An 11,930-nucleotide genomic window follows, 5' to 3' on the forward strand; every position below is an offset into this window, starting at 1 on the left:
TTGGAACCCTTTGCCTATAGGGTGTGCATTAATTTAGGACAGTCACACAACTGTACTCGCATGCATTACCTGGTCACTGAGCCACGAGGGTGTGATTAGCTGCACTTCACAGATGGGAAGCACAGGCACAGAGGGGCTGACTAACTTGCCTGGTGATGCACAGTTCCAAGGCTGGGATTTCAACCCGTCGTGAGCTTACCATCTCTGGTCTGGGTTCCCCTCCCCCACAGCTGCCCGGGTGCTGCCCAATGGTGCCCCCTCTAGTCCAGCTGCATTCTGTGTCACTTCTCTACTGTGCCCAAGGAACAATAGGCCCCTCCATCCAGAGTCTCTGCTGTTCACTGGGTCCAGCAGCAGTAAGTGGTTTTTGAGACCTCTGTGAGCCCGAGCCCCTACCCCCTTGCCAGCCATGCTTGTGCCACCCGAGCATCTTCTACCACTGCCCCATTGCCGTGAGGCAGCACAGCGCCCAGGCCTGGCTTGGAGAGCTGCAGGGTGGAGGGGGATCTGGGTAGTGCTAGAAGGGGCGTTGCCCCAACCCAGGCATCAGCCAATCAGTACAGTGCAGGCCCCTGGGCCTCAGTGATAGGCCCAGAGGTGGGCACCCAGCCCAGGCTGGCCCAATCAGAGACAGCCCTGTGTGGGCCTCAGGGACTCACCTAACCAAGGGGAGGGGAGTGGCAGCAGTCTGACCTGGCAGGAGAAGGCATGGGTGGTGCCAGCTGCCCAGCCCGACTGACCGCTCTGCTCACCTGGCCAGTGATGCTGGGCTGGTTCTCCCCAAACCCAGTCTTCTGCCAGCTGGAGCCAAGCTGGGGCGGGGGAGGGGACTGAGGCCACCAACATCATGTCCCTCTCTATGCTGGGTGTGTGAACGTGTGTCCCTGAAGAGGCCCTGGCCACGTGGGTTCCAGCCCTCACTGGACACAGTTCCTGGCTCCTGGAGCTGGACCCATCCCGAGGCACGCGATCTGGTTTGTGCGGGCACCCTGCTGTCCAGGGACAACATTCACCTTGCCTTCAGGACACTTCTCTGGCCCCCATCCCCACCCCAAGAGCAGACCCCTTCATTGGACCCTTGAACATGGGAGGGGTCCTCTAGTCCCTGCGCTTCCTGCCCAAAGGGAAGGAAGAAGAAGTGCCTGAAGAAGTGCCTCTGAATGCCCACTCCACTCCCGACTCTGGGGACTCGGGGACCACATGCTCACTGTCCCAGCTCTTTTCCTCGGGAACTTCCGTCACCACCGGCACTCACCTTTTGGCTGTCTTCACTTGGTTGTCCCACAGCTGCATGGGGACGTCCGCGTCCAGCTGGCAGAGACTAGAGCCTTCTTCACCGCGTGCTCTCTGAGAACCTAGCCAGTGCTGGGTGCTCATCGGGTCTTCGTTGAATGAATGAAATCTGCATGGGGACTGGGCTCCGGGAGCTCCCCTTGCCCAGTGGCACAGGGACAGGCTCCCAGCTTTCTGCCTTCACAAAGGCTGCCCCTGCTCCACCATCAGCCTGGGCAGCAGGCCTGGGGTGAGGCAGAACTGAATAGAGAGGCTACAACCCTTGGCTGCTCCCAGGAGATCAGGACCTCCAGACCTGCCACCTACAGGGAGGGAACCCTGTCCCCTCCTGACCCACCTCCTCACCAGTCTGGCAGTACCTCTGAACCTGGCCTGGGGAAGGAGCAAGGAGCACTGAGTCAGCAGAGAGGTGGGCCCAGTACTGTGTGTTGTGGGGGGCAGGGAGCAAGTGGGCCTCCACCACAGCCCAGAGCTCAGCACAGTCTTCCACAGACCAGGTGCCAGACAACACTGGCCAACACAGGAGAGCAAAGTCTACCCAGGTCCAAGCAGTGGGCTTCTCAGAGCCTCTCATATGCAAAGATGCTGTACCAGGGGGCCCATCAGACCCCACAAAGGTTAGGGGAACAAACTGGGTGTGCAGGGGGTGTCAGTTCAGGCCTGCCCTCCCTGCCTTTGGTCCAGTCCTAAACAGTCATCGGGTGTGGTTCACCTACTGTCCACCTGGAGAAGCCTACTTTTGGCCCCTGGCTCAGATCTGGGACTTCTCATAACTCACCCTCAGGGAAGGTGGGGCTAGGACACTGGGCCGGGGATGGGGACCAGTCTGGGCAGCGTTGGGGAAAGCTCAGTGTCCTATGGCCCAACCGCTCTGTCCCCGGCGACCCTCCCGGGACTTCCCCGGGCACCTACAGCCCTGGCCCGTGTCCCCATGACCTGGAGGACCTGGCCCTGTCCAGCACCGGGCCGACTGGAACGCGGGCCTGGGTAGAGATGAACTTTCTGGAGCCAGAGGGCGACCTTCCTCTCCGCCGCGCCCCGCCTCCTCCCGGGGGCGGTCACGGTCCGGGAGGGCCGGGCCGGGGGCGGGGACCAGGGCTGCACCCAGGCGGCCGCGCGCTGGCGCTCAGAGCCTCCGCGGCGCCCTGGGAACTGGGAACGCAGTTAGAGCCGGTCTCCGCGGCCCCAGGTCTCCGCGGCCCCTGGTCTCGGCGCCCACCATGCGGCTGAGGTGAGCCCGCCTACGGCCGCGCCCTGCGGTGCGGGGAAGGGAGCGCGGCAGGGCGCGGTGTCCCCGCCCGAAGTGGGGCCGACAGCGCCCCGAAGGCAGCGGTCCCGCGCGTCGCCAGCTCCGGGCGGCTCCCGCGGGGCTCGCGGGCTCACCTGCAGGCCCCCGAGGGAAGCGCGGGTACCAGCGGTGTGGACGGCAGGGGGCGGCTTGGGCCGGCGGGCACCGGCGCGCGGGCGGGGCGTGGGCGAGCCAGGCGGCCGTGCGGAGGCAGCGACCGAGTAGGCTGCGCGCCGAGCGGGAGGCGCACCCGGCGCGGGCACCGCGAGCCGCCCTTCTCCGCTGATTTCCCAGAAGGAGGGAGGATGTGACACCCTGTGACACCTCGGAGGCCAGCAAGTGCCCACTGCTTAGTGACACGGCCTCTCCCCACACACCTGGGATCCCCCTCCGCGTTAACAGTTCCAAACCAGGGAAGGGGTGCTGCGGGCCGCGCAGCAGGGGGCGGTGGGAGCCGGGACGGCGGCACTTCGCACGGCCTCGGAGGTTTCTTGTGGTTCCCAGCAAGGCCGCGGCGGAGGCAGAAGCCTGGACCTGCCGCGGCTCCCAAGCCTTCTTTACTCACTGCCATGGTGGTCTGGGGGGTCTGGGCTGGAAGCCCTGAGGTCTTGCTCTGCGGGGCGGGGAGGTGTGGTCCAGGCCTCTCTCCCTGAGCTCCCCGTGCAGGGAAGCCCAGGACCTCTCCAGACGGCGAATTCGCATTTCTGTGACGGAGCCAGGGCCTCCTGTGGGCGGACCCCTGCTCCTGGGAAGGAGAAGCGGAGACCTGCAGCTCACCTGCCTTCCCTTGTTTCTGTTCCAGTCCTGGCCTGCTGTTGCTCCTCCTCAGTGGCCTGCAAGCTGGTGAGTCAGTGCTTAATGCAGGGTGCTTTACCCAGCCAAACCTTACCCAGCCTCCAGACCTCATGCAGAGCTGTGAGAGCCTCACACCCAGGGCCTCAGGAGGTCCTCACCACCTCCTGCCAGGGTCCTCTGGGCCTCACACCTAGGCTGGTGTGCAGGACAGAAGGCCATAGAGGACACTGCGTTTCCAAAGGCCATAGTTCTTTGATTTCATGCTCAGGATAGGTAGAATGTAGTTCCTTTGAGTCAGGGACTTCTTGTCCCCCCAGGCTCTCTGTCCCATTCAGCCTTACTGAGGTTTGAAAAGAGCCAGAAGCAATGTTGTGGCCCTGCAGCAGAGACCCGAGGCCCCACCAAGCCTTCCAGTCTAAGCCAGGCAGTTAAGTGATTGTGCAAATGGAAGTACCTCTGTATGTCGCGTGAACTTTTCTCATGAGCACAATGACTTTATAATGTCGAGAAATTGTTCTCTTTTGCATGCCAGATTTTAAAAATAGTGCAGAGCAGCCCAGGGACCCTCCCTGGCTTCTCCCAGTGGTGGCCTTGCATGCCAGCTGTGCCCTGTCAGAGCCAGGTATTGGCCTTGGACAACAGAGTCAGGTGGCTCACCATCCAGCATCTGAGCTGCCTCCTGGGTGGATCTTGTCAACACATTCCTTTTCTGCTTAAATGTGTCAGGATCAGTGTCTGAGCCTTGTAACCCAGAAGTCTGGGTGACTCCATGGGCTGGGAGTCACCCTCAGAATATCCATCTCATCTTTTAACTCTTGCAGTTATTCAAGCAGAGGAAGTCAGGGCCATGGTGGGCAGTGACGTCAAACTCAGCTGCGTCTACCCGGGAACAGATCGTTTCGACCTAGACGACCTGTTTGTCTACTGGCAAGTCAGCGAGTCAAACGCAGTGGTGACCTACTACCTCCCCGGGAACAGCTCCACAGGCCTCGAGGACAGCCACTACAAGAACAGGGCACACCTGTCACTGGACAGCATGCAGCAGGGGGACTTCTCCCTGCACCTGCGCAATGTCACCCCCCAGGACGAGCAGAAGTTCAACTGCCTGGTGTTTAGGAAATCCTTAGAGCTAGGAAGGATCTTGGAAGCCGTGGTCACACTGCACGTGGCAGGTGAGGCTGCAAAGCAGAGCGCAGGTCTCACCCAGCCTCATCCTGGAGAAGGTGTTCCCAGAACCCAGCCCTGGCCCAGCAGCCTGCTCCCTTCAGGGAAGAAAGTCCTGTCTTGGTTACTGGGTTTCTCCCACCGGTGAGGCAGTGGGTGAAAACTTGGTCAGTTTTAGGATAGCTCTGCAACCTGAGACCCCCTGGTTTCACAGAACCCCCAGTCTTGCCAGCTGCCTTGAACTCTTCAGCTCGAGCTAGATTTTTCAAAATGAATTAGAAGACAGTGCTATAAAACACAAAATGAGATGAGAATTTAAGGATTTGGGGGGTTGAACCCAGGGGTGCTTAACCCCTGGCCACAACCCTGAACTCTCTATATATGTATATAAAATTTAGAGACAGTCTCACTGAGTTGCTTTGGGCCTCACTAAGTTGCTGAGGCTGGTTTTGAACTCATGACCCTCCTGTCTCAGCCCCCCAAACTGCTGGTATTATAGACATGTGCCACTCTGTCCAGCAGAATTCAAGGAAATTTTAAAGATAACCACCATCAGGGCACAGTTCAGCAAGGAGATGGCAGTGTCACCTGTGAGAAATATTAGATCCAATGAGGGGTCTGAACTGGCCCTGGGTACAGGACACTGCCTGCTAGGCTCAGTGGCTCCCCAGTTGGGTGTCCATGCAGGCCTGTGCTGGCAGCTCAGACCACAGCCCTGATCTGGCCGCTCTACCAGGGTGGGCCACAGGGGCCACCTTCTCCAGCCCTGGCCCTTGGCACCTGCACCCTCCGCATCTTGAGGTGCAGAACCTGGCCTCCCTCACCCCCCTTCCCTCCCCTGCAGCCAACTACAGCATGCCAGTGGTCAGCACGCCCAGCCGTCCCTCTGCAGAGCAGGAGCTCACCTTCACCTGCGTGTCTACAGACGGCTACCCGAGGCCCAGCGTGTACTGGATCAACAAGACGGACAACAGCCAGCTGGACAAGGCCCTGCATAACGACACGGTCTCCCTGAACCAGCGGGGCTTGTACGATGTGGTCAGCGTCCTGAGGGTCCCTTGGGCGCCCAGCGTGAACGTGGGCTGCTGCATAGAGAATGCGCTTCTGCACCAGAACCTCACGGGGACAGGTGAGGCCCGGGCGGGGGGTTGTGGGGACTGGAGCAGGCCCTACAGGGGACCCTGCAGTGGCGTCAGAAAGGTGGCTGAGAGGAAGGTGAGGGCAGGTGGTGGTGACGGGGAAACCCACGGTTTCAGAGCAGAGGACGCTGCCCCGCCCTCCCCAGCTTCAGCTTCACCTGCAGAGCTGCGTGGCCAGCAGGACTGAGGCTCCGAAAGGACTGTGTGACACTTCAGAAGCCACAAAACTAGGCGGCAGCTGGCCAGGGTGGAGCCACCCCTGTGCATCCCCAAGCTCTCTGCCCCGGGCACCTGCCCCTGAGGTCCCTGAGAAGAATGAGCCCCCACACGGGGAATTGGGCTGGGCCTCGCTGCTGGCCGGGTCCTCCTGTGCTTGGGGTGCAGGCTCTCCCAGTCTGTGTCCCTGTCACCACGGTCAGATGGGACACAGAAGGTGGAGGTGGGAGATGCTGCAGCCTAGACTCTGTGGGCCCTGCCAGCTGCAGGAAAGGGGTGCCACCAACAGGATCTGCTACGTACCCTGCAGGTTCAGTGAAAGTGGAAACGCAGGTGAATGTCAGAGCAGTGCAGGCCGCTGAGTGGGGCCTGGGCTGCCCAGGCCCAAGCTGGTGGAGCGGCCCTGACCACCAGCACCCAGCAGGCTCCTCCTTCCTCCCTCAGAATCTGGCTGCAGCCCCTTGACTCATGCGCACCGTCTGGGCCCCCCTGGAGCAGGATGAGGGCAGCACCAACAGCTTCTGGCCGCTGCTTCCTGCCAGGCAGCCCGGGCAGGTGGAGCCCAGGGCTCTCGCAAGCTCAGATTCAGCTGCACAGTGGGTCACCTGGAGCCCAGCCCGGACCCTGGCATCTGGCCGCAGGACAATGTTTTTTTGTTTTGTTTTGTTTATAGTCCTGAGCATTGAACCCAGGGGCGCTTTGCCACCGAGCCACATCCCCAGCCCTATTTTGCATTTTATTTAGAGACAGGGCCTCACTGAGTTGCTTAGGGACTCGGTAAGTTGCTAAGACTGGCTTTGAACTCGTGATCTTCCTGCCTCAGCCTCCTGAGCTGCTGGGACTATAGACTGTATTTTTTAATGTGAGACAGGGTGTTGCCCAGGCTGGCTTCAAACTTGCCACCCTCCTGCTCAGCTTCTCTAGTCTTTAGGATTTTAGGAGTGTGCCACCCCACTAAGATAGTGTTACAAAGCTTCTAGGTGACCCTGAGTCACATTCAGGGCAACCTGTGGTTGAGGGCATTGTTCTCTGGTGTTGGAGACACATTGGCGTCTGTATCCAGCGCCCCTGGATGGCATTGCTGACTTCCCTGTGAGAACCACCCTCTGACGGGCCAGGACGGCGGGCAGGGCCTCGTGCACTGCTGACGAAGGCAGACTGGTGGCCAGCGGTTCCATTTCATATCTGCCCAGGACAGGGACTCAGGCAAGTGCCTGTGGACACCCAGCACGCTTCACAACAGCCACAGGGCCCCAAACACCCATCAGAGATGGCTGGCTGGACACTGCGTGGCCATCACATGACGGAGTGTTACTTAGCTGTAAAAAGGATGAGGTGCTGACACAGGCTGCATGTGGTGAGCCCTGGACATCGTGCCCGTGTGGCCAAAGCTGGTCCGCAGAGGCCACACGTGGTATGGTCCCTTCACAGAAAGGACCCAGAGCAGGCGGTGCTCCGTCAGGGGAGTGGAGGGGCCAGGAGTGGGGCACAGGGGAAAGCAGGAGGGGCTACCCGTGGGCACCAGGTTTCCTTGGAAGGCTGCTGCCCCATGCCGTGAGCACTCGACAGTACTGACCCGCCCACTGTGGAAGGGTCCATGGAATGTGAATCTCACCTCCATTTAAGAAGCCCCTCGAGGGCCCTGTGTCAGGGCTGGGCCTGCCGGGGAGCCCCACTGTAAGGAACAGCTGACCGCCCTGTGCCGGTCCCTGGGAGCACTCCCCTGCAGGGCTCACTCTTAGGGGATGAAAAGACCCTCTCGTCTGGGACCCTCCAGCCATGGCTGTTTCTGTCCTCCTCACAGAGACCTTCATTGGACCTGAAGCCATGGTGACAGACAGCCCAGCGCGTCCCCAACAGGAGGGGAGTGCGGCCGTCGTCAGCACCCTTGCCATCCTGCTGGTGATGGTGATCGTGGCTGTGGCCACAGGCTGCCTGTGCAGAACCAGGTGTCCCCGTCGCAGCTATACAGGTGCGCACCAGGCCCAGCTGTCCACTTCCAGAATTCGGAAATGTGGGTTTCATTTAAAAGCCTTACCCAGCCCCCAGGAGGTGGGTGAGAGGCCGGCCATCTCTTAGGGGCCGTGTTCCTGACAGGGCCAACCCCAGGGGCAGCCGGGAAGCCGCCACTCCCAGCTGCATGGGGAATGACGGATTCCAAGTTAGAGACTGCGATGGGGTTGATTTCTGGGAAGGCTGACCGCGGCCACCAAGTCACTGGCAAGGCTGGCTGGCTGGGTCCTGTGCTGCGGGAGGAGAGATCCCGAGGGTGAGATGGAGTCTCAGAAGCTGCAGGCCACAGGACTGCCCCGATGGCCACGTAGAGGCCCTGCCTGCTCGCCCAGGAGGGCAGAGGAAGGGGAGACGGTTGGTGGAGCCCAGTACTGGCCCCATGGAAGAGACCCTTGCAGCTGCTTCCAGGGGTTCCCAGTTGTGGCCACCCGAAACACTTTCCATGCCCACAGTCCCCCTGCTGGCCCAGGCAGGCTGTCACAGGGCCCCTGAGCCAGGACACACACGTGCCCGGAAAGAGCATCTTCCCTCAAAAGCAGGGGCCTGGGAGTCCACTCCCTGCCCAGAGCAAGACCTGGGGCAATGACTGGGCAGAGGGTGGGGCTGCTGTGAGCCTGGACCATTGGGGTCTTTAGAGTGCCTGCCCGTCCTCCATGCCACCTGGGTCTCTCTGACTCATCCCACAGGTGCAAGGTTCGTGCAGTAGGAGGAAGAGCCCACAGGTGAGTTGCCCCCAGAGAATACAGTTCGAGGGACTGCCAGGCGGGCACGGCTGGGGCACCTTCACGCTCTCAGAACCTCAGTTGTTTGCCCTAGCACCTGATGGTCCTGGAAATGCGGGGAGATTGCAAAGGTGCACCTGGCATTTCCTGTTGGCTCCCTCAGTGCCAGGACCTGTCCCTGTGTGCTCTTCCTGATGCCACACATGACAGAAACTTCCAAACTACACACAGCAGGGTCCAGCCAATGACCCAGGTCCTTCCCTACCCTCTGCACTGCCTGGAGTTTGTGTGTCCCTGGCCCCTCCCTAGCTGGGACTGTGGCCTGCAGGCAGCTCTGTGGCCCTGTGGACCTGGTGACCCTGGTCTCAGGAGCAGCAGTAGAGGTGGATTCCCAGCTTAGGAAGAGCTCGGTGTGGGGGGCTACAGCCCCAGGCAGGAGCTTGGACCAGGGGCCAGGGGCTCTGCCTGAGGCGGTGGCTGCATGTCTCCTTACCTGGGTCTCTTACCTGGGGCCCAGGGACCTGAGCTGTGTGATGGCTGGCTCTGCAGGGAACCCCAGGCTGTGCCAAGCAACTCCAGGTCATCTTGGAACAGAACTTGCTAGAATTCTAAGGCCACCCGTGGTGTTAGCTGCCTCCTGAAGCAGCCATCCCCAGTTTCCAGGGTCTTCCTGGGTCCTGGGGAGATGGGTCTGTTTGCCTTCAGGATGAGAAGGAAGGCTGGGCACGGGTTGGTGGCTTGTGAGAAGCCCTGGGTTCTGTCCCCAGCACTGCGAGAAACCAAAGGAGGTGCCAGTGCCTCACGTCCCTCTCTTCTCTTTCCCTCCAAGACCATGTTTGACAGGAACTCACTGCCCAGGACGGGGACAGGGTTTCTATGAAGTGCCACTGGGTGGACATCATACACAGCTTGGTGACAAAGGGGACAGTGAGCCACCTGCCCATGTTGTCTGCCAGGACAGGATCCACCTGGCCAGGAGGGGCCCAAGAGGCTGACCCTGGGGAGAAGCCTCAGACACTGCCCCACCCAGAGCGAGGTCCTTCCCAACAGGGCAGCAGCACTGGCACACAAGTGCCCAGGAGCCCGCTGAGCCTCTGCGCTTCAGCACCAGGCTCCTCCCAAACCAGGAACCAGGCACAGGCCTCGCGGGGCACAGGGGTTCCTGAGAGCCAAGGAAGGGCGTTTGGTTTGGAAGGAGGAACGCGTACCTGCCCTTACAGGATGACCTCTGTGACCGCGGGAGCATTGAGGGTGTTTGCAGGAGACCTGACCCAGGGCCTACCAGCTGCTGCCCTGCCAGGAGCTCCCGTGTAGTGTGCGTGTGTGTGTGCACACCTGTGTGCGTACGTGCGGGAAGTGGCCATGCCGGAAGCCCCAGGAGACCCGCTGGACTTCGCTCTCCTCTGGGACCCCTGCGGAAAGAACACTGGATCTTGCCTGTTTTGTCAAAGGCGCCATCGTCCTCCTCAAGAGACACGAAGGTGGTGTGCTCCAGAGCCTCCTGGACCTGCCGCTACGCTGGGTACAGGGACCTGTCCCTCTCCCCTCCCCACTCAGCACTAAAAACACACGAGCAGCCGAGGTGGGCGGCACCCCAGTGACCATCAGAGTCCTGCAGGACTGCCCAGTGGAGGCTGAGGTCCCCTGCCGGCCACGAGGTCTGTCACATTCCAGCAGCAGTTCCCTCAGAGTCCCCCCGCCTCCCTGCAGGACTCCACAGTGTGAGGCCTCCTGTCCAGTGCCAGTTTCTGCAGCCCGACAGGCCACTCCATGACAGGCATCAGCCCTGACCAAGCCTCCCAGGGCGGCCTCTGTGTGCTGGTCCAGAATGGATACAGCAGGCCGCTGTTTCCAGGGGGCCTGGGGGCACACCTGTGTGTGTGTGTGCGCACTTCCAGGTGAACCAGGCGTGCACCATCCCCTGAGACACAGGTCTGACCCCTGGCTGTGGGCGAACGCCCGCCCTCCTCCTGCCCAGAGCCCCCCAACAGCCCCCGTGGTCAGGGCCTGTGTGTCACATCCACAGTCGCTGGGTGCTAACAGGTGTTTGAGGGGTGCACTTCTCACCCAGGCAGAACAAGGCCTCACACTTGTGAGAACTAGTGTTTTTCTGTCCCCACCCCACCCCCTGGTGCTCACAGGCTTGTCACAGAGCATGGTGACGGAGCCACCCACACTTCAGCAGGAGCATTAGGGAGTGTGTCCACTGTGAACGAATAAGGAAGCCGGGTGGGACACCTTGAGCTCCGTGACTCGGGGGCTGAAGCAGGAGGACCCCACGTTCCAGGCCAGCAACTTAGTGAGACCCTCTCTCAAAATGAAATTAAAACGGGCTGCGGTGCAGCTCGGGGCAGAGCACCTGCCCAGTATTGCAAAAAGAGGTGACGATGTCTTCATTATGGCCGGTCGACTCCGGGCTGAAGCACAGGAGCTGCTGGGGGTGGAAGGGCTGTGGGGAGCTGGGCGCAGTGCCCGTGCGTGACCGAGGCCCTGGGAAAGACGCCTGGGAAGCTGGGCCTCCCTTCAGCCGTGAGCCCCGCTGGCCTGTCCCAAGGAGACCTTGGGCGTCCCTAGAGAGGCTTGAGGGCCAGGGACAGGATGGTGACAGTCAGCAGGGAGACTGAGTCTGGCTTCAGGTGTTCCTGCCTCCTCACCGTGGCAAGCTGGGCCCCGATGGCTGCTCTCGCCCGAGCCTCTGAATTCTGCCTGGACCCTGGGCTCTGGGCAGACTGGTCATCATCTCCCTGCTGCCCGCAGGCCCTCCACCTGAGCCCTCCCCTCCCTCTCCTCTCATCTTCCGAGGGCTGCCCCTGGGTGCCTGGGGATGGCCCAGCACTCTGTGGGAGGCCACTGGCCACCCTTGCCCCTCCTGGCCTCAACATGGCTGTTAGCGCCTTGTCTGGGGTCGCCAGGCTGGTCCCGGCGCCCTGATCTCCAGAAACCCCACACCAGGGAAGCAAGGTGCCAGCTGTGCCCTCGCCCACAGTGTTTGTCAGCCCAGCTGTCTTGAATCTGGGCAGGGCCGGCCTTGTGTCCCTGTCACTGCTCCAAGGGCCTGGCCCCTGCACTGTGGCTCTGCTCCAGGGGACAGTGGGTGGTCACACAGGGGTCGTCGCTGGCCTCTGAGGAGCAGCAGCCGGGGTGCAGCCCGACTGTCTCTGACAGCACAGTCCCTGTTCCCCAGGTCTCCTTGCTGTGGTGGGCAGGGCAGGCGGGCCCGGCGGCCTCAGGGGCCTGGCGGAGAGGACCTGCCACAGCCAGCGCTGGGGCTGGGGAGGTGGCATGGTTAACAGCCGAGCA

General features: G+C 61.4%; 1 protein-coding gene across 4 annotated transcripts; it reads left to right on the plus strand.

Moving 5' to 3' along the window:
- The first annotated feature begins 2,402 nt into the window (after positions 1–2,402).
- On the plus strand, positions 2,403–11,008 carry Icoslg (inducible T cell costimulator ligand). 4 transcript variants are annotated; one of them, XM_027929103.2, is made up of 7 exons: positions 2,403–2,524; positions 3,384–3,424; positions 4,198–4,548; positions 5,385–5,669; positions 7,700–7,867; positions 8,595–8,630; positions 9,851–11,008. In XM_027929103.2, the coding sequence occupies exons 1-6, from the start codon at positions 2,514–2,516 to the stop codon at positions 8,612–8,614; spliced, it is 876 nt and encodes a 291-aa protein (XP_027784904.1). In that variant the 5' UTR covers positions 2,403–2,513; the 3' UTR covers positions 8,615–8,630; positions 9,851–11,008. The 4 variants fall into 4 exon arrangements, with proteins under 4 accessions (XP_027784904.1, XP_071471095.1, XP_071471096.1 ...); XM_027929102.2 differs by having other exon boundaries at positions 2,404–2,524; positions 9,460–11,008; XM_071614994.1 differs by having other exon boundaries at positions 8,595–11,008.
- Positions 11,009–11,930: the final 922 nt, after the last annotated feature.

Source organism: Marmota flaviventris, chromosome 8 (assembly GCF_047511675.1).
Source record: "Marmota flaviventris isolate mMarFla1 chromosome 8, mMarFla1.hap1, whole genome shotgun sequence".
In the NCBI taxonomy this organism is placed as follows: Eukaryota; Metazoa; Chordata; class Mammalia; order Rodentia; family Sciuridae; genus Marmota; species Marmota flaviventris.

Excerpts from the sequence above, each read along its gene's own strand:
- Icoslg (XM_071614994.1), top strand. Across the intron at positions 3,425-4,197 it reads CCTCAGTGGCCTGCAAGCTG|TTATTCAAGCAGAGGAAGTC; the intron begins GTGAGTCAGTGC and ends TAACTCTTGCAG. Across the intron at positions 7,868-8,594 it reads TCCCCGTCGCAGCTATACAG|GTGCAAGGTTCGTGCAGTAG; the intron begins GTGCGCACCAGG and ends CTCATCCCACAG.